Below are 22248 nucleotides of genomic sequence, written 5' to 3' on the forward strand. Positions count from 1 at the left end.
TATCTGAAACATGGTGACAGCAATTAATAGAAAAGACCATATCATTCCTGCGCTCTACGTGGCCGCCCACAGTTCACATCTGGTGATTGAGTAATCTTTCATTAGAGAGCAGCCCTCTGGCCTCACTTACTAAGAGGGCATTTGTAAGTTATTGTGCTGGTGGGATCTCCTCTGTATCAAATTTGATGTAAATATTTACACCTAGATGTTGCACGTTTCTCCTGTGACAATAAACATGATAGGTAATCTCATGGATCATTTCCTGGTTTCTACCCAAGGGAAAACCATAACTCTGAAGCTATCCTTTCATACAAATGCCGTTTCATTAGGTGTCAACATATTTCATTAAAATAATGAAATCTATTATACTTACTATTTATTATATTACTAAGCTTGGCAATGTGCAAACTTCAAAATTATTACTAAACAATACACAAGCCTGGGTCATTTGTGTAAAACAAAAAAAAATACCAGCAATGGTTCTAAACCAACCTTGGGGAAATGTCATTAACACATTCCTCTACAGCCAATATACTACCAGTAGACACTATTCTGTCTCCTAATACAGGATTAGTTTCGAATACACGGGCTACTGCAAAGACTATGGGATCTAACAACATACTCAAACTCTGCAGGCATACCATTGGCCAAAATGTTCCAGCAAAACTACCTTGCAGCACGTGTAACATTGCCCAGCACAGTCTTATCAAACAAAGCAGGACAGATCCAACTTCCCTAAGCGTGGAGCAGGACGAACACAGCAGGCCAGGCAGCAGAGGAACAGGAAAGCTGACATTTTGGGTCTGGACCCTTCTGAAGAGATGGGGAAGGAATAGGGGGCTCTTAAAGAGAGAAAGTAGGGGTGGGGAACATAAGTGGGGTGGTAATAGCGAGTGTAGGTAGGTAATGGTGGGGGGTAGTGAGGTGGGAGGAGTGGATTGGTGAGAGAAAAGATGGACAGGTCAAAAGGAGATGGGGATGAGGGAAGGGTGGTCATGGTGGGGAAGATTTTGAAACTACTTTACCTCACTCTGATGGTCTAAAGTGTCAGTGACAGCACTATTAAGGAGTACTTGCATTGGAACACAGTGGCAGCAGCCTATCTTCTTCAGTACTTACCGCAAATAACTCACCATGTGTCCTTTAACAGTACCCTCCAAACCCATGACTTCTAACATTTAGAAGCAAAGGCTGATGCAAAAGGTACACCAACAAGTTCTCTTCCAAGCTATACCTTCTGTGGCACTGGGTCAAAAATTTTCACATCTTTAACACTAAATGTCTCTATGCCCCAGAGACTGCTGCAGTCCAAGGTAGCAGCTGGCCCCACCTTCAGGAAAAATTGGGTGGGCAATAAATGCTAAGTCAGCAATTTTAAATAAAATAATCTTGTTTCATGCAGTTAAAAATGCCTGCTCAGACATGAAACATCTGGGACATGAACTTTGACCTGACTCACTGGACTGAAAAACCCTCAATCTGACTTAGACACCATCTCTGCTTTAACTAGTGAAGTTAGGAATGCATTCAGTTTAACAGCAAAGCTATTTCTTCTACTATGCTAAATTGCCTGTCTTAAGCACCAAACTCATTTGTACATTGGTAGCTTGGTGATGTGACAATGATTGATTCTGCTTTTAGAAAGGATATCGATCAGAATCCCATTTGCAAACAGGCCATTTGGCCTAACAAGTCCACACTAGCCCCCTGAATAGCGTCCCACCCATAGCCAATCCCTGCAGCTAATGCACCTAACATACACATCCCCGATCACTATGGTCAATTTAGCATGGCAAATCCCCCTAACTTCAACCTCTTTGGACTGTGGAAACTGGAAACAAACTGGACCACCTGGAGGGAACCAAGGCACAGAATGTATAAACTCCAGTCACCCCAGGATAGAATTAAACCTGGCGCTGTGAAACAGCAGTGCTAGCCACTGAGCCAACATGCTGCCAAAATTGCACAAATTGCTTTGTCTTTATGTGTATGCCTAAAGACAAAGCAATTTGCATTACTAAAAATTCATCCACAATATAGGGACTTGTAAACAGATAGCTGCTGACTAGAACTTTGATAGTCAGTCTAATAATTTATACCTATCATGCAGCACCCACTCCATCCAAAATATCAATTTGGCTCCAGAAAATAATCTGGAGATTCTATTCCCACTTCCCAACACCAAAAAACTCCACATTACTATGCTTCTAAAGATCTTAAATCCATTTCTTTTCTTTCCCCAAATCTATACTCCACAATCCTAAGGGCCACAGTAGGTCAAGTTTCTTCCATATTTCAATGTGAAAACCCACATTAACCATTCTCCTCATTCAGAGCTTCTCGTTTTAAGACTTATAGTGCCTATTTATAAAAACCTTTGTAAATTTGTCGGGAAATGAATGAGTACACAAACCTCCACATTTCACCACAGTAGGGTTTTTCACCACAGTAGGGTTTCTGAAGTGTCAGAACTACATTTGGTACCAGGTAGAACAAGAGTTCATAATAGACTAAAAGCAACATTTGTGCATGCCATGAAATGCACCTACTAGTAACTGAAGTATGCCTCACTAAGTATATTTTCTTTTCAAACCAAATTTTTGTATTTCCCCAATTACCTTAATGAGAATGCAACATTCAGAAGTTAGACACTCCCTTCTGCAACCTTTCCCACACTGACAGAAGAATCCAAGGCAGAATGCACAGCTTAAAGACAACAGGGAATGCATTTGCAGGATGCTGAGCTGAGAATTTCTGTCAACAAGTACTACTGCAGGTGGTAAGATTAGATCTGATTGTTACCCCAAAACCAGAGGGCAGGGAGAAATTCCACACCTCTCTCCCTCCACACCCACACCCCAAACCAATGTTTCCCAAATTAATCCACAACTCGAGCTAGGAAAGCAGAAGAGACAGGGGGCAATCATTTGTAAGTTTGTGAACACAAGTATTGCATTACTAAAAATTCATCCACCATGTAGGGACTTGTAAACAGATAGCTGCTGACTAGAACTTTCACAACAGATGGGTCTTGTTCTAAGATAGCAAAAGAATCTTTGGCCACATAATAGTCAGATTAGAATTATTCCATCTTCCCGAACAGCTAATTATAAACAAAAAAGGTGACAGCCAAAGCAGACAACGTACAAGCAAAACCAACCAGGAGCACAACTGCAATTATATCAAAGTTTATTGTTTATATACCACCATTACAATCTATTGCATTTCATCTTTCACAATGTTAAATGACAATCAAATTCACTTCAAGGTGCTCAAACTCCCATTAGCCTCCAGTCTGTAGAATGGAGGTAATTCTCACCAACTTTCTGCAAAGTCCACTGCTGTACAACTTGCTGTGCATAAAGGTTGTGTTTTCAGAAATGAAAACCCAGAATTGTAAAACCCCAACTTCAAAAAAGCACAATATACCTAATCTTTTAAGTACTGGCAATAGCAATAAATATCAGACCAGGCATCAAGAGGTTACCTAATGAAAAGTAAGTGAATGAATGTGTATATAGCTAGCATGGCACAAGATGGTTTCTGATGCAGCAATGCAATAAAGAAGAATCCAAATACGAGGTAAACATTCTTTTTAATTTATGCCACTACGATGTCCATTCTTTTTGCAGTGAATCTCATTGCAAGAATACAATACAATACACCACCATGTCTAATGTGGCAATGTGATCATTCACTAGTTAGTTCAAACAGCCAGCCAATGGTGTTGATCAGATTTCCAATGATCTGCAGTTGAACATTACAATTTGTCCAGGAAGTTGTCCAGAGCTGGGATGCCCTCTTTCAGGCCCTTGCGCTTGCGTGTTTCAGCCACAATTTGGAATGGGCGGGAGGTTGCATCAGAGGGGTCTCCAGGTAGGATCTGCCAGTGGTCAAAGACACATTGTGGGAAAGCCTGACCACCTGTATTGGACCTCAGGTCAGCTGTGAAACCTGTTAAGAGAAAAAAACCAATACTTGACAGCCTGTCTAGTCTTTATAAAGTGATAAAGTAGAATTAGGCTATTGAGCCCATCAAGTTTTCTCTATTTGATTATGTCCACTGCAGACCAAAACCAGCATCTCTACACCATTAGATTATGGTTGATTTCCACAGATTAACCACTCTTTTCCAAAAGAATTCCTTACCTCCGTTCCAAAGAGGCACCCCTTATATCTGAAGCAGTGTTCTCATGCCCTAGAATCTCCTACTAGTGGGAACATCTTTTCTATATCCACTATCCAGGCCACTCAATTCTAAGTTTCAATTAGATCCACCCCCAAACCCAACCACACTTCTAAACTGTTGAATTCTGACACAGACAGACAGACAGACAGACAGACAGACAGACAGACAGACAGACAGACAGACAGACAGACAGACAGACAGACAGACAGACAGACAGACAGACAGACAGACAGACAGACAGACAGACAGACAGACAGACAGACAGACAGACAGACAGACAGACAGACAGACAGACAGACAGACAGACAGACAGACAGACAGACAGAATCTCAACCACTCCTCATAATGACAAGCCTTTCATGTCTAGGATCATTCTTGTAAGCCTCTTCTGGACCCTTCCAATGCCAGCAAATCCTTCCTTTAAAAAAGGGCCCAAAACTGCTCACAATATTCCAAACATGATCTGATTGGAGCCTTATACAGCATTAGCAGCATACTTCTCTTATATTCTAGCCCCAAAATGAATGCTAAAATTACATCTGCCTTCCTAACTGCTAACAGAACCTCCTTGTTAACTTTTTTTAAAAAAGTTCTAGTTCAAGACTCCAAAGTCCCTTTTTGCTTGAGATTTCCAAAGCCTTTCTACATTTAGAAAGTCACCAATACCTCGAATTTTCCCCAAAGCACAATCTCACTTCTTTGCCCACCCTCCTAACTGGTCCAAAGTCGTTCTACAGCCTCCCTGCTTCCTCACCACTACCTGACCAGCCAAAACGTCATCTGCAAATTTAGCAATACTGTCCTCAGTTCTTCAACTAGGTAGTTAATCATGGGCCCTGTGGTACTCCACTGATCAGCAGCTCTGATGCAGAGAATGACCCCTTTATCCCTAGTCTCTCCTAGTTAGGTCAGCCAAACCCCTCTCCACACTAGTACCTTGCCCTCTAACACCCCTTATTTGGCAGCCACTTTGTCAAAAGAAATCCAAAAACCCTGAACACACATTTGCTGACTCTTGTTTAACTTGTTCATTACCTCTAAATCATTCTAAACTGATTTGTCAGGCATGATCTCCTCTTGATGAGGTAGTGTTCACTCAGCCCTATTTAACCATGCATTTCCAACCACTCCACAATCTCCTTTAATAACAGGCTCTAAAATCTTACCAAAGACTGAGGTCAAGCTGACCAGCCCATAGTTTCTGGTCTTCTGCTTGCCTCCCTTCTTAAACAGGGGTGCTACTTTAGCCATTTTCCAGTCCTCTGGAAAGCTTCCAGATAGCTGAGGAATCACTATCCTATCTCCTTCAGACCAGGGGTACATTCATCTAGTCCACATGATTTATCCACCAAGACCAGCAGCTTAGTCAGCATCTCATTACCGATGGTCACTACACTCCTGTGTTGCCTGGCTCTCCTTAAGTTATACTGGTGGTCTTCCACTGAAAACTGATGCAACGTACCTATTCACTTTTTATTCACCATTACTATTTCTCCAGCCTCACTGTTTGGCAGTCCAATGTTCACTCTTTCCTCCCTTCTCTAATACCTGGAAAACCTCTTGCAATCATCTTTTTATAATACTAGCCATATTAGTCTTTCCCCACAATTTTATTCATGAAAAGCAATCCTCTGGTTTTGAAAAAAAAAGGCTCTCTGATCCTCTGGCTTCCTGCTAACCATCACACTTTGCTTTTACACCATCCTGAGTTCCCTTGCCAGCCACTTACCTTATCCTCCCCTTAGCACATTTCTTCTTCCTTTGGATGATTTCTGCTGTGCCTTCCAAATTACCCCTAGAAACTGCTGCCTTTGCTGCTGCACCACTTCCCTTGCACAGCTCTCCTTCCAAATCAACTCTGACCAGCTGTTCTCATGTCTTTGCAGTTACCTCTACTCTAATAATACCATTACATCAGATTCAAATCTTCTCCCACTCAAATTGACTTCTAACATTCTGCTCACTGTCCCCAGGGTTCCCTCACCTTCTGCTCCCTAATCAAGCATGCCTCATTTCACATCACCCAGCCCAGAAATGCTGGTTAATTATAGCAAGGGTCATTGTACCCAAAGAACTGAATATAGGTTTAGACAAGCACCAATCTACCTATTCTTGCTTAATGAGGCAATTAGGCAAGATTAAGGATGGGGAAGGAAACTGCAGGAGCTAGACACAATTAAAATGTGGAGCTTGTTCAAGGAACAGTTACTGCATGTCCTTTAAGTATGTACTTGTCAGGCAGGCAGGCAGGAAGTGGTCAAGGAAGGGATCCATGGTTTACTAAAAGCCAAGAGGAATAAGCAGGCTTATGTAAAGATGAGCTGTGAAGGCTCAGTTAGGGTGCTTGAGTGTTAAGTTAGCCAGGAATGATCTAAACAGAGAACTAAGAGGAGCCAGGAGGGGACATGAGACGCCTTTGGCAGGTAGGATCAAGGAAAATCCTAAAGCTTTCTATAGGCAAATCAGGAATAAAAGAATGACTAGAGTAAGATTAGAGCCAGTCAAGGACAGTAGTGGGAAGTTGTGCATGGAGTCCTGAGAGATAGGAGAGGTGCTAAGTGAATTTTTTCCAATCAATATTCACACAGGAAAAAGAGAAATATGTTGTCAAGGAGAATGATAAGATACAGGCTATTGGACTAGATGAGATGGAGGCTCATAAAGGAGGTGGTGTTAGCAATTCTGGCAAGTGTGAAAATTAAGTCCCCTGAGCTGGATGGGATTTATCCTAGGATTCTCTGGGAAGCTAGGGAGGAAACTAGAGAGCCTTTGGCTTTGATTTTTAGTCATCATTGTCCACAGGAATAGTGCCAGGAAACTGGAGAAAAGCAAATGTTGCCCCCTGTTCAAGTTGGGAGTAGAGACAATTTTGGTAGTTACAGACCAGTGAGCCTTACTTCGGTTGTGGGTAAAGTTTTGGCAAGGATAAGAGACAGGATGTATAAATAGTCTAGAAAGAAATAATTTGATTAGGGACAGTCACTTTTGTTAAGGGCAGTTCATGCCTCACAAACCTTAGAGTTCTTTGAGGTGACCAAACAGGTGGATGAGGGTAAAGCAGTCAACGTGATGTATATGGATTTCAGTAAAGCATTTGGTAAGGTTCCCCATGTTAAGTTATTGTAGAAAATACACAGGGATGGGATTGAGGGTGATTTAGTGGTTTGGATCAGAAATTGGCTAGCTGGAAGATGACAGGGTGGTGGTTGATGGAAAAATGTTCATCCTGGAGATCAGTTACTAGTGCTGTACTGCAAGGATCTGTTTTGGGGCCACTGCTGTTTGTCATTTTTATAAAATTACCTGGATGAGGGCAGAGCAGGATGGGTTAGTAAATTTGCAGATGACACTAAAGTCAGTGGAGTTGTGCGGAAGGATGTTGCAGGCGACAGAGGGACATAGATCAGCAGCTGCAGAGCTGGGCTGAGAGGTTGCAAATGGAGTTTAATGCAGAAAAGCGAGAGGTGATTCACTCTGGAAGGAGGAAGAGGGATACAGAGTACTGGGTAAATGGCAAGATTCTTGGTAGTGTAGATGAGCAGAGATCTCAGCGTCCATGTGCATAGATCCCTGAAAGTTGCCACCCAGGTTGATCGGGTTGTTAAGGCGGCATACAGTGTGTTAGGTTTTATTGGTGAAGGGATTGAGTGTTGGAGCCATGAGGTCATGTTGCAGCTGTGCAAAAAACTCTGCTGCGGCTGCACTTGGAGTATCGCATACAGTTCTGGTCGTTGCATTATAGGAAGGATGTGGAAGCATCAGAAAGGGTGCTGAGGAGATTTACTAGGATGTTGCCTGGTCTGGAAGGAAGGTCTTATGAGGAAAGGCCGAGGGACTCCGGGCTGTTTGAAGGTGGTTTAGAGGTGACTTAGATGTACAAGATGATCAGGATTAAATAGGGTGGACAGTGAAAGCCTTTTCCCTCAAATGGTGATGGCTAGCACGAGGGATAGTAAAAGCTTCTTTCAATACATAAGAAACAAATGAGAGGCAAAAGTAGACATTGGGCTGCTCCAAGTTGATGCTGGAAGGCTAGTGATGGGAGATAAGGAAATAGCTGAAGAACCTAAGTACTTTGCATCAGTCTTCACAGTGGAAGACATTAGTATGCTAACATTTAGGCAGAGTCAGGGGCAGAGTTGTGTATGGCAAGTATTACAAAACAAAGTGCGAGAAAAGCTAAAAGATCTAAAAGTTGATAAATCTCCTGGCCCCAATGGGCTACATCCTAGAGTTCTGAGGGAGGAGGCTGAGGAAATAGCAGAGACTTTGGTTGTGATGTTTCAAGAGTCACTGGAGTCTGGGGAAGTCCCAGATAATTGGAAAATTACTGTTGTAACCCACTTGTTTAAGAAAGGATCCAAGGCAAAAGATGGAAGATCACAGGCCGATTAGCCTAACCCTGGTAGTTGGTAAAATTCTAGAATCCATTGTCAAGGATGAGATTTCAAAATTCCTTGAAGTGCAGAGTCAGATTAGAACAAGTCAGCATGGATTTATTAAGGGGAGGTTGTGCCTGACAAACCTGTTAGAATTCTTTGAAGAGGTAACAAGCATGTTAGAACAGGGAAACTCAGTAGATGTTATCTATCTAGACTTCCAAAAGGCCTTTCATATGGTGCCTCATGGGAGGCTGCTGAGCAAGGTGAGGGCCCATGGTGTTTGAGGTGAGCTACTGGCTTGGATTGAGGATTGGCTGTCTGACAGAAGGCAGAGTGTTGGGATAAAGGGCTCTTTTTTGGAATGGCAACCAGTGACCAGTGGCATCCCACAGGGTTCAGTGTTGGGGCCGCAGCTGTTCACCTTATACATTAATGATCTGGATGAAGGGACTGGGGGCGTTCTGGCAAAGTTTGCTGATAAGATAGGTGGACAGACAGGTAGTACTGAGGAGGTGGGTAAGATTTAGGCAGTTTGAGAGTGTGGTCCAGGAAATGGCTGATGAAATTCAATGCGAGCACGTGAGGTTTTACATTTGGGGAAAAAAAATACAGGCATGGACTATTTTCTAAATGGTGAGAAAATTTGTAAAGCAGAAGTACAAAGGGATCTGGGAGTGTTGGTCCAGGATTCTCTAAAAGAACTTTCAGGTAGGAGTCCTGAGTCCGGTGATTAAGAAAGCAAATGTAAACGTTGTCGTTTATCTCAAGAAGGTTGGAATATAAAAGCAGCAATGTGATTCTGAGACTTTATAAAGCTCTAGTTAGGCCCCATTTAGAATACTGTGTCCAACTTTGGGCGCCACACCTCAGGAAGGACATATTAGCCCTAGAGCGTGACCAGCGGAGACTCACACGGATGATCCCTGGAATGAGAGGTTTAATGTATGAACGGCTAAGGATCCTGGGATTGTACTCAGTTTAGAAGAAGGTTGAAGGGAGATCTAGTAGAAATTCACAAGATAATGTATGGCTTAGAAGGGGTGGACACTAGGAAGTTGTTTCCTTTAGGTGGGGAAGACTAGAACCTGTGGGCACAGCCTTAAAATTAGAGAGGGGATAAATTTAAAACTGAAATGGGACATTTCTTCAGCCAGAGAATGGTGGGCTTGTGGAATTTGTTGCCACGGATTACAGTGGAGGCCTTCAAAAGGCAGCGATCAACAAATTCTTGATCTCACAAGGAATCAAGGGCTACGGCGAGTGCAGGGAAGCAGAGTTGAAATGCCCATCAGCCATGATTTAAAAATGGTACAGTGGACTTGATGGGCTGAATGGGCTTACTTCCACTCCTATGTCTTATGGAGGGGACAGCTTTAAATTGAGGTGATAAGTTCTTTACTTCGTGGTAAGGCTGTGGAATGCCCTGCCAGCAACAGTAGTAGACTTGCAACTTTAAGGGCATTTAAAATGGTCAATGGATAAGCATATGGATGATAACAGAATAGTATAGGTTAGATGGGCTTCAGATTGGTTTCACAGGTCAGCGCAACAGAGGGCCAAAGGGCCTGTACTGTGTTGTAATGTTATATGTTCTAAAATCACAAACCAGGCTCATGCAAGAAACTATTCACTGATTTTAGATTGTAATTACTAAGCTTACAAGAGGTAAATTATTAGAACAAACTTTAATTTCCTTTGGCTAACATTGCAGCACAGGACACAGGACAGTGAATAGAACTGAAAGCCACGTAGATACTTGCAAAACAGAATGGGAAGTTCTAGAGAACCTCTAAGTGGTTTTTTTAAAAAGAGGAGACAAAAATACCAAATTACTTACCAAATGATTCATTTACAGGTAGGTAAGCCTTAACAACAAACATAGGTGTGCCAGCAACATGGGATTCCTCAAACACATGACCACGTTTCCTATTCAGTACACCATAGATGCCGCCAACCACCTGCTCAGGACACTAATTCAAAAAGAAACTTCAAATTGTCACTTGAAGTGAACAAAACAATGTTGGACTAACAAAAGGCACATATCTTGATAATCACATGTCATATGCATCATTTTTCAAAATTAAAGCATGTGGCTGTTTCACTATGAAATAGTAAAACAGCTGATTTTTAAAGTGGGCGAAAAATGCCAGAAAAATCCAATAATTCCATTGCAAAGCCTCCATTCAGTATTTCTCATGCAGCAAAAATGTCAGCTGAAGGCCCACAATTGAACTGTTTCTCAAAAGATGATCAGTTCAGAGAATGCAAATCTAATAGGAAAATAGCCAACCAATGAGAAATTATGTAATCCATAAGACTTCAAATACAGTAATGTGGGAATTTATAATACCTTTTCAGGAGAGGACGACAATCAAAGCAATAAAACCAAAACCACCTCATACCTGAATCTCAACCAGATAAACAGGTTCCATAAGTCTAGGCTGGGCAGTCAGCACACAGGCATACAGACATCTTCTTGCAGTGGGAATGATCTGACCACCACCACGATGGATAGCATCAGCATGCAGGGTTACATCATGAATGTCAAATCTCACTCCACGCATGTTCTCATCACACAGAGCACCCTGAAGAAAGTGGAAGACATTATTCCCTAGCTTGCTTGGGTGAATTAATTAATTTCACAACAGGATAACTTTCTCAGACTGATACACAATCTTTTTTAAACATTTAAAAGTTTATTTAAGGAAGAGTCAGCTTCATAGAAGTGGTATCAACTATTTAACAGCTCAACATTAGCCACGATCCTCTGCAGTTAGCTGATGAACTAATGACTACTGGAGATGAAAAATTCCTTAGCTTTGTATTATCACACACAAAAGCCTCACCTCTTTGGTTGCCCACTGAAATCCAGCAACGACACTGTCCTTGATTTCATTGAGATATTGGACTCCTTTAGTCACATCAATCAACATATTAGGGCCTGTGCCATCAGGTCCAAAGCACCAAATTTTACGAGCTTCTGTGACATCCCATTCATACTTTTCAGCAAGATATCTGGCACGCTGTTTGAGCTCTTGACGGGCAGCAACTTCACCCTTGTCAATGTCTTCAGGAAGGCCCTCTGGCATTGGTCTAGCTTTCATGTACAGCCTGTTGTGCTTGTTGGGAGACTTGGACAAACACATTACACTGGATTCATCAGCTACAGTCTCACGGTAAGACACAACTGGGTCAGATTTCTGGACAAAAAAAAGTAAAAACAAGCACCAACTATATGCAGACTGACATCAGTGGAAGCACTCCCCTTCCTCATTGTTACAATGAAAGTTAACCATCTTACCTTGATTGGAATACAAGCATGGTCTTCTTCAAGATCTTTCAGGCAGATTTCCAGATGAAGCTCACCAGCACCAGCAATGATGTGTTCACCAGATTCCTCAATGATACACTAAAATAAAAGACATTTAGCAACAAGGTGATCCATTTTTACCCCACCAACCCAATTTAACATCAGCAACACAATGATCTACCTGCACCATGGGGTCAGACTTGGCAAGGCGCTTCAGACCCTCAACCAATTTCGGCAGATCAGCTGGGTTTTTGGCTTCAACAGCAACACGTACAACAGGGCTAACACTGAACTTCATCACTCTCAAGTTGTGAGCCTGATCGTAAGTGGTTATGGTACCAGTCTTCACAAGGTATTGATCAACACCAACAAGTCCAACGATGTTTCCGCAAGGCACATCTTCAATAGGCTCCACATAACGACCCATCATCAGAATTGTTCTGCAAGACAAAATAAAAATCTATTAGTGATTTATAAAAACAATTCAACAAGTAACAACTTATGAAATAACTACACAAGTCTCAGTAACATTCATCCACTTTGCATTCCTATGTTACACATCAAGAGGGTGGGGTCTGAAATTTAAACACATTAATACATGCTCTGGCAAATACTCAGCCCCTCTGGATTATTTTTTCCCTCATTTTAATGGGGCAAAATGTTAGTTGAACAAATGCAGCAGCCAATTTCAAATTCTTCAGACAGTACAAGGCTTTAAAACAATGGGCTTGGATTACAGACCCTTGACATAGGCAGAGTGTGCGCCTTTAGGGACGGCATCTATGGTCTACAATACTAACCTTTGGATAGGCTTCAGGTAAAGGTCTTCCTTCTTGCCTGGAGTATAATTTGGTCCCATGATTCGGACCTTAAGACCGGTGGAAACAACTCCGGAGAAAACACGACCAAAGGCATAGAATCTGCCCTTGTCTGTTGTGGGCACCATCTTGGAGATGTACATCATCAATGGGCCTTTTGCATCACAGTTCTTAATACCTTATAAAGCCAGAAGCAAAATTACATTATTTCTTCACACTAAACACCTTAACAGTCAAGATTTATAGAAAAAGGTCAAAGTCCTCTTGGCCAGATGAGTTAAATACCTAAAAGGCAGAAAAATGCAAGCAAAGTCAAGCATTAACAATGTCACAAAAGACATGCATAGAAAGATGGTAGACTGGTCTTTTCCACTAATCGCTAGATAGTATACTGGTATAAATGGTAGCATTTATAAAGACAGTGCAAAGGAGTGAACAATTTAATTCACTAGTTAAAGCCTGTCAGTTCAGATCATTTAAATCAAGGGTATACCACATGGGAGCTGCTGAATACCAGAGCAAACAAGTTTTCCATAAACAAGTTGAGGAATTTAGCAGAGGTTGAACTGGATGCTGAACAACAGAAAGCTTTTCATTGCTGTCCCAGGTCATCTAGAATGCCTTCTGAAGCTAAGCTGTCATACCACTCAATAGTCATAACAGCTCCTTTAAGGTGTACATGTTGAGAAACAGCAGATGAGCAAGATAGAAAACAAATATTTTGCAATGTATTTACTGTGGAGAAGGACATGGAAGCTAGAGAACTTGGGGAAATAAAGAGAGGCACCTTGAAAAGTGTCCTTATTGTACAGAAAGGTTCTGGATGTCTTTAAATGGGACCTGATCAGGTGTATTCCAGAATTTTGTGGGAATCTAAGGAAGCGACTGCTGGACCCCTTAATGAGATACTTGCATCAAGGGCCATACAGAGATGATGCTGGAAGACAGGTTGATTAACATGGTGCCATTACTCAAGAAAGGTGGTAAGGAACAGCCAGGAAAGTATGAACTGGTGAGTCTGATGTCAATGACTAAGTTGTCAGAGGGGATTCTGACAGACAGGATGTACGTGACCAATGGTGTGCCACGAGGATCAGGACTGGGACCACTGCTTTTTGTTACTTCTACAAGTGGGCTGAAATGCGAACACAGGAGGTATGCTAATTAAGGCTGCAGATGACAAAACTGAGTGTAGTGCCTAGTAGGAAAAAGGGCACCTCAGATTCCAACAGGACCTTGGGCACGATGTACAGTAGAATGGCAGATGGAATTTAATTTAAATAAATGCGAAGTGTGCATTTTGCTAAGGCAAACCAGACCAGGACACTCATCTAATGCTAAGGTCCTGGTGAGAGATGCCAAACAAAGACAGAAGGGAGCAGGTGCATAGTTCCTGGAAAAAGTGGAGTCACAGGTAGACACAGGGTGAAGACAGCATCCACTTGCCTTCATTATTCAGTACACTGGGCATAGGAGTTGGGAGATCATGTTGCAGTTTTATAGGATATTGGTTAGGCCACTTTTTGAATAGTGTGTTCAATTCTGGTCTCCCTGCTATGGCAAAAACATTGTTCAACTTGAATTCAGAAGAGATTTAAAAGGACGTTGCTAGAATTGGAGAATTTGAGCTATGCTGAGGCACCGAACAGGCTGGGGCTTTTCCCCTGCAGCTTTGGAGGCTCAAGGGTGACCTTAGAGGTTTATAATGGTCATGAGGAGCACGGATAGGATGAATAGCAGAGGTTGCTTCTCCAGGAATGACAGGAGCACAACTCTAGAGGGCATAGGTTTAAAAGGCATGAGGGGAAAGATTTAAAAACAGACCACACAGAGACAACTTATCCATGCCAGGGGTGGTGAGTGTATGGAATGAGCTGCCAGAGGAGATGGGTATAACATTTAACAGGCACCCAGGAGTCTGCGAATAGAAAAGGTTCAAATGAGACTAAGTCAGTTTAGGATATCTGGTTGGCGTGTACAAGTTGGACCACTATTTCAGTGCTATAAAACTGACTCTAGGTTAAGTGGTCCTAGTGAGTACAGCTTTATTGGAAGCACAAGGAAGGTAAGACAGAGGGGGCTGCATGGATGAGTAAACTTAGCTTGACACTATACAACAGGAAGCAAGTAAGAATAAAGTAGCAATGTACAGGATTGCATGGTGATTGACACCATTCTCCACAAAACACTCCAGCACTGCCTGCCTAGTGTCAAGGGACCAGCAGGGGTGGAGGTATCAAGTAGTCTTCCCACATGTGTAGCAATCAGCATTCCTTCAATTTTGTAGACAGCTATGGCCCTCAAAAAACAAACAAAAAATCCACGTGCAGACAGACGCATTTGTGCAGCTGAAGTGGAACACTGGTACCAAGTGCATAAGCTGAACCAAGAAAGAAAGATTTTGCATAGTGCACTAAGAGCCAGGCACCAAATTGAAAAGTAGACTCTCAAAAACAAAATCTCTTGAATTCTAAGACACTTTCAAATTGCCTTGGGTGCATCAATTCATAGTATTACAGATGAATTTGAGGTGCCCAAAAGACCAGTATGAGAGAAGTGGGTTCATGGGCTACTAACAATACTGAGAGCTGTTACACTTGCTAGTGTCAAAATGTTCTTGCAAACTGTATCTAAAATAGCCAAGGTAAGCTTTTAAACTAAATAGTGGGAGCTAAGTAATGAATATTCTAGGAATAAACTGGACATAATGATAATAAAACTAAAGGCTCTAACTGAAAATGTAGAATCCAAGTAATAAATTGATACTTCAATATGCACTATGATCGATGGCCTTATTGCAGACATAATAGGATAGCAAGGATCAGATTGGCTCCTGAATGTTGAGGGGCATGTGATTTTCAAACAAAACACTAGGTATAAGTTGACACAAGGCTGTTAAAAATCAAAGTAGTCTATTTGTTGAATAGTTATAAATTATAATCTAACAAAATCAAGAGTGTAAAATTGGGTATTGTATTAAAAGGCTAAATCTGCATATGAATTGGAAAAGTGGTTGCAGTAGCACCATTGGATTCCCTAAAAAAATTCTCTAGCAATGATTAATATATTAAAATTTTCTCCCCTCCTTTTGTCATTTGATTTAGTAATTTTGGAATGTTACAAGTTTCTGCTGTGAAGTCTTCTCTCTCAACTCATTGCATTGGAACGGATCTGGGTCAAAGTGGACCACAATGAAGCTTGGCAGAGGACTCATTAAAAGGAGGTTGCTGTGAGAACAAGAAATGTTGCCTATTCAGCCACATGACAACAAGAGAATCAAAACTAATATACCTTGCTTTTGTAGTGATGATTCACTGTTTTGAGAGAGGAGCGAGCGCACGAAGGATACAGAAAGAAATGGTACTTAGCTAACATGTTTTGAAGTAGGAACTTGCGGTAAAGTGGTAGCAGCCCCACATTAGGGCCATGGGGCTCAGGTTCAATTTTCAAACTGCTCCAGATGTGCAATATTACATGCCGAGCAGACTGAATAAATTAACTTATGGATACTTTGTCTTAGTAAATGTGTTTTTAAACATACCCATGGCAGCCTCATCATCAGGAGGTCCCTCATACAGAAGGTCACAACGATATTTCTGAGCAGTGACTGGCGATGGGAGATGTATGGTGATCATTTGCAATAAAGCATCACCAGCAGGCAACCAGCGACGCATAACAGCCTGCACACAAGAAAACATGTTTCAAAAATCAAGACCACAGTGAAGAAACAGATATGAGTTAACAGCCAACAGTATTCACAACGGGACATATGCATCAACGTTAAGAAATTACGGCCAGGGGGCACCTGTATGTGAAATAAACCACGTCAAACAACTCCCCAATACGGCACTAAGGAAGCTAGTGTACTCTGGTCTTACTAACACCTGAGAAAGATGACAAATTAGAAGAATTGACAAAGGAGTGCGCACGTGAGAAAACATCAACAGAACCACAATCCTGAAATGGACTAATACTGTGATAGTGAAGGCACTCTTTTAGCAACTGAGAATAAAGAACTACTCGCCTTTAGCAGAGGTTTGCCCTCTTTGGATTTATCTTCATTGTCCAGCTTGATATCAAGTTTCTGAATCAACTTTTCGGTTTCTTCCTTCTTGAAATTCATAATTGCATCAAAGACCTAAAGAAAACTAAAAGCATTACTCCACAAAAGAAAATACCATCAATCCATACATTGGATATGTGACACCATTTACATTAATAAGTACATGCTTCTGCATCCAAAAGATCAAACTCCAGGCCAGAAGATAGTTCTTGAGCTTCAGACATTTGCTTTTCATCACCGAACAGTCAGGTCAAAGTGAAGAAATTAGACAGGTCATCACATCAAGCTCAATAATAAAACCATCAGCTCACATGCTAGCACATGATCTTACCTTGAAGATGGGATCCAAGATCAGCTGACAGAAAGTTCTGGGTAATTTCTTGCCATCAGCATTGGTAGCAGACTTGCAGAATTTACCAGCAGCAGGATCAAAATACCTGAAATGGCAAGGAAGGAGAGTGAAGAATTTGGGAAGTGTGTTCCAAAGCCAATACAGTAAAACTCGCAGAAACCAACAACCATACTGAACTAAGTCAGCAGTATGGGAAGCAAAGAGCATTCCAGTCGTAAACATAAACTAGTTGCAAGAACGTTTCTTTCTGCTAGAGCATTCTGATGTGCTGTCTGTCGGAAGTAGCATCTCAATAGTTTAAACACTTGGTCAGTCACATGCAAAAGAACTTGGCACTGGCTTCAGTGCAACTGGAGGCACCGAGGCCCCAGTGCTTCAATGGCCTCCTTTTATGCTCAAAAGCAAACACTCACAGCATCACCACGAGGTGAAGCAATACAACATTTCAGCCTAGAAAAGTGGGACTTCAAACCAAAGCTTTCAATAGAACTCACCATCCAAACAAGTAAGTGCTCACATACAGACAAACAAAAGCATACCTACTGCAATTTGAAATAAACACGACTCGAAAAAGACAAGATACAAGGCTGACTTGAAAAAACTGCTTCTCTACGTGAAAAAAATGAGTATTTACGTTGGGGCCTGTTTCTAAAACAGGAAAGTGACCCAGGTATCAGAAACTCACCTGTCACCCCACAGTTTTTTCATCATATCCTCGACCTTCTTGGCACGCTCTTCTGGAGAAAGGGCAGTATCACCCTTAGAAAATTTGGCAACATACATTTCTGCAAACTGCTTTAGGGTGAACGCCCAACCATGGAGCCCAGATCCAAAACCAACTGTTCCAAAAATTGGATCGACCTAGGGAAGAGGGGAGAAAATATCAGTGGGCCTGGTGGCAGACAGCATGATGTATTAGAATCCACAGGCCAGGAAAGATGCTAGTGCTGAAACTAGTCATGCATCACAGCCATTCTCAAATTCAGTAGATGGGAATGGCCTCGAATTCCACCCCCCCCCCCCCCCCCCCCCCCCCACTACCGGCTGAAAACAGCATTGTGGGCACATGATTAGACTGATGCCCTTCAACCAACAGCATGTGAAATAGAAAATCGCTCAACTCTGACAGCATGCAGCAAACTGTAAGACAGACATTAACTTTATTTCTCCATTCATGAAATTGTTTCTGGTCACCGTGGAAGTGAAAGGAACAGAAACATGAAAGCAGACAAATAAGGCTTAAGAGATATGGTTCAATCGCATAAGCAATCAAAGATCTGAAATCCAATAATACAAAGCAACATTAGGACAAAAATCAGACAAAAGCCAAAATCAGACAGAAGCAGGAACCATCTCAGATAACCAATTTTCAGAATCATACAAACCACAAGTCTGAGACTGAAAAATGTCTTTGGAACATTAACTGACGGGAACACAAGAGAAGACAGGCACTTGTACAGTGAACTACAGTAACCAGATAAAGTGAAAAATGAATTTCACTTTCATTGTCAGGTCTAAGAAGTGTCACTGGACTCGAAGCATTAATTCTGCTTCGTCTCCACAGATGCTACCAGACCTGAGTTTCTCCTCTAATATCTGGTTTCTGTTTGCATTTCAGATTTTCAGCATTCACAATTCTTTAAGATTATACACTGGCTTTGGACATGCACAGCTAATTTTAGATTACAGCAAACATGATCAATTTAAATCTCATGAAATCCTTTTAATTCCACTCTTACCATGATGTTTCCCATGGGACCATTCTCATCTTCACCATAGGTAGAGATGATGACATTGACGTTTTCCACTATGCGCTGGAAGGTCTGGTAGAGTTCTTCAGCATCAAGCTGCAGTTCAAGCAAGGCACGGTCCATTTTGTTCATCATCAACACAGGTTTGATACGTTCAGCAATAGCTTGACGCAGCACAGTTTCAGTTTGCACACACACCCCTGCAAACAAGCAACAATTCCACTTGTTAGGTTAAACTTAGAATTGAAGCAATTTACACTCAGACATGCCAAGAAAGCGAGACCAGCATCCTGTAGGTACAATTCAGAGACAGCAGGACTGCAGACGCTGGAGAAACTGAGATAACAAGGTGCAGAGCTGAATGAACAGAGCTGGCCAAGCAGCAGGGGAGCAGGAAGGCTGATGTTTCGGGCCTAGACCCTTCTTCAGAAATGCTTCTTCCTTCTCCAGAATTTCTGAAGGAGGGCTTAGGCCCAAAATGTCAGCCTTCCTGCTGCTCTGATGCTGCACCTTAGTATAGTGCACAGCTCAGTTTCAAAACAGGAGTCAGAATGTCATATCACAAGTGTAGCCAAAAAAACCCACTTAACCTAAATCCTTGACCAAGTACAGCACATCATTCGGCCCATCAAGTTAACATCAAACCTCAAGTGCATCCCAGTCAGACCCACCTACCTACCTTATCTATGTAACCCTGCATTTCCCATGGCTAATTCTGTAGGGGCCTGTAGTCATGACTAAGTGGCTACGGCAGTGGGTTCAAAATCCATTGGGTCTCCCTGCACAGGTTCAAACCCTGCTGGCTACATTTAGAAGCAGCATGGTGGCTCAGTGGTTAACACCGCTGCCTCATGGCACCAGGAACCCAGGTTCAATGCCACACTCAGGTGACTTTGGACTGTGGGAGGAAACCCATACAAAGTGGATTGGCCATGCTAAATTGCCCACAGCATTCAGGGATGTGCAGATTAGGTGGGTTAGAGAGTTATGGGTCTCGGCAGGATGCTCGGAGGGCCATTGTGGACTTGTTTCCACACTGTCGGGATTTTATGAATAATCCACCTAGCCTGCACACGATCGACAATTTAGTTTGGCTACTCCACCTAACCTACACATCTTTGTACTGTGGGAGGAAACAGAAGCACCTGGAAAAAAATCCATGCAGACACGGTGAAAACGTCTGCATGGAGTTTGCACAGTCGCACAGAAGTAGAATCGAACCCAACTCCCTAGTGCTGCGAGACAGCTATGCTAACTACCATGCTGCTCAATATGCCTCAATAGTGTGACTTCATAGCCAAGCCATTCTGCAAAATGCTGGCCACTGGCATGATTATATCACTTACCAGAAACACAGTCTACCACAACTAGAGCACCATCAGTTACACGCAGAGCAGCTGTTACTTCTGAGGAAAAGTCAACATGCCCAGGTGAGTCAATCAGGTTGATGAGGAAGCCACTGCCATCCTTGCTCTGCTTGATGAAAGCTAAATCTTCTTCCTTGAGTTCGTAAAACAGGGAGATGGCACTGCACAAAGATACAAATTGCTAGTTATTCCTTGAAGCAAAAGGAGCCAGCACCAAGTTTTATAACGAGAGCAGCAGTTACATAACACTATGCGGGTTTATTAGAATTGGTATTCCAGTATAGCAAGATACACATGAAAGGAGATCATGATGAAGTTAACAGCTATGCTCAATTGCCAGACTTTGGCACATAGTTGTAGAATCTCCTTGCAGCATTACACCAAATTTTCCCCACTGACTTGGACACAAAGCCTACAAATGCAAAGTGCAGCTTGTTAACTAAAACTAAAAGTGTAGTCACTCACGTTGACTTAATGGTGATGCATCTTTCTTGTTCATCCTTGCGAGTGTCAGTGAACCTAGTTTCACCAGCACGGGAAGAGGCAATGATTCCAGCTTTTGACACCAGAGAGTCAGTAAGGGTGGATTTGCCATGGTCAACATGTGCAATCACAGACATGTTACGTATGTTGGACTTTTTGTCCATGATGGCACGGATCTGGTCTACTGTGAAGTTCACCTGGAAATTGATATTACAATACCATGACTACAAAGTAAACTGGGGATATCAGTAAAGCAGTGGTAGTAGTCAAATTTGGCTAAATCACTGCACCATACGTGAACCCAAGACAAGCCTCCCATCCCATGAAGGAAAGGAAACAGGACTGGCCCCATGTTATTCCCTTCACCACCAGAAAAATAGGCATCTAAGATCCATCAGAACGCACTAAACCATCTATAACGCGGCATCGATATCAAGTAATGCAAACCGACACCTCACGGCAAAAAAAACACGCAACATACAAAAAACCAACAGATTCAAGCTAAAACATACCATAATTGATCTTTTAAAAAAAAAAGAGGGATTGCGATCAATACCCTGCATTAAAGATCGACCCGAGACGTCACGTGTTAAAACACACAAAAGCCGTTTCTGGAAACCCGATCACGTTAATGCACCGTGTGCCGCAATCAATCCCATTTCTCCAACAGGGCGAGATGAGTCAGGCTGGAGCCGCTGCCAAACGACATGCACAGGAAGGAGCACAGCCAATGCCGGGGGGGGGGGGGGGGGGGGGGGAGAGAAGGAAGCCACGTCCCCGGTGACATTCACCCTGAAGCCGGGACAAGGGCCACCTTCGGTTCCACGTGGCGGTGGGGACTGGGACAGGGCTGAGGATTAAACAGTCGCCGGTTCTTACCGGCCGACCCACCCCTCTCCCCGACCCGCAGATAAACACCCGCCTCCTAGTGACGCACAACAACACCCGGGGGGGGGGGGGGGGCGCGCCGGAAACCCGGTGACAGCTCCGTCCCTGCCTTCTCCCCACCTTGGACCCTCACTGCCAAATAACAACCCGCTCCCCCACCAACACCTTGCCCCATGGCAGAGGCAGTAAAACCCCCACACCCCTCCCCTAATCCGTTCAACTTCAATCTGATTGCGCATCACGGCGGGCGGGCCGCACAAGAACCACCCCCCCCCCCAACTTTGTCGGGCCCACTAACGGGCCCCCTCTTCATCTACGAAAGAGACAATATCATCGTCGGGAGGAAGGCATCCAGTCTCAATACCGCACTGAAAATATCGATGGAAGCGCCCGACACCCATTCCCACTCGATGGAGACGTCGCCGATTTACCATTTTGCCGGATGGGGCTGGATTGCTTCGTTCTCAAGCTCCGGCTTCTGTCCGCCTCACCGAACGGGCGGATAAGAAAAGGACCGGTTCCAGCAACTTCCGGCCTTTTACCAGCCGCAGCTGCGTCACGTGGTCCCGCCGTAGGTACAGTCCTCCCAAACAGGCGCCCCCTTGCGGGTCTGTCTGAAAAGACAAATACAAAGGCGTGCACCCA

The 22248-nt window shown here is 42.9% G+C and overlaps 1 protein-coding gene across 1 annotated transcript; it reads right to left on the minus strand.

Moving 5' to 3' along the window:
• Window positions 1–3576: 3576 nt before the first annotated feature.
• On the minus strand, window positions 3577–22168 carry LOC125465781 (elongation factor 2). Its single transcript, XM_048559627.2, has 15 exons — window positions 22035–22168; window positions 20698–20912; window positions 20212–20393; window positions 18854–19065; window positions 17800–17975; window positions 17094–17199; window positions 16724–16837; window positions 16241–16379; window positions 12682–12877; window positions 12063–12321; window positions 11873–11980; window positions 11418–11771; window positions 10974–11156; window positions 10409–10541; window positions 3577–3954 (listed from the first exon to the last, which is right to left on the minus strand). Exons 1-15 carry the CDS (start codon window positions 22035–22037, stop codon window positions 3761–3763), a joined length of 2574 nt encoding a protein of 857 aa, XP_048415584.1. The 5' UTR covers window positions 22038–22168; the 3' UTR covers window positions 3577–3760.
• Window positions 22169–22248: the final 80 nt, after the last annotated feature.

The sequence above is a fragment of the Stegostoma tigrinum genome, chromosome 30 (assembly GCF_030684315.1).
Source record: "Stegostoma tigrinum isolate sSteTig4 chromosome 30, sSteTig4.hap1, whole genome shotgun sequence".
Classification (NCBI taxonomy): Eukaryota; Metazoa; Chordata; class Chondrichthyes; order Orectolobiformes; family Stegostomatidae; genus Stegostoma; species Stegostoma tigrinum.

Excerpts from the sequence above, each read along its gene's own strand:
- LOC125465781 (XM_048559627.2), bottom strand. Across the intron at positions 11,981-12,062 it reads AGTCTGACCCCATGGTGCAG|TGTATCATTGAGGAATCTGG; the intron begins GTAGATCATTGT and ends CTTTTATTTTAG. Across the intron at positions 11,772-11,872 it reads ATGCTTGTATTCCAATCAAG|AAATCTGACCCAGTTGTGTC; the intron begins GTAAGATGGTTA and ends TTTTTTGTCCAG.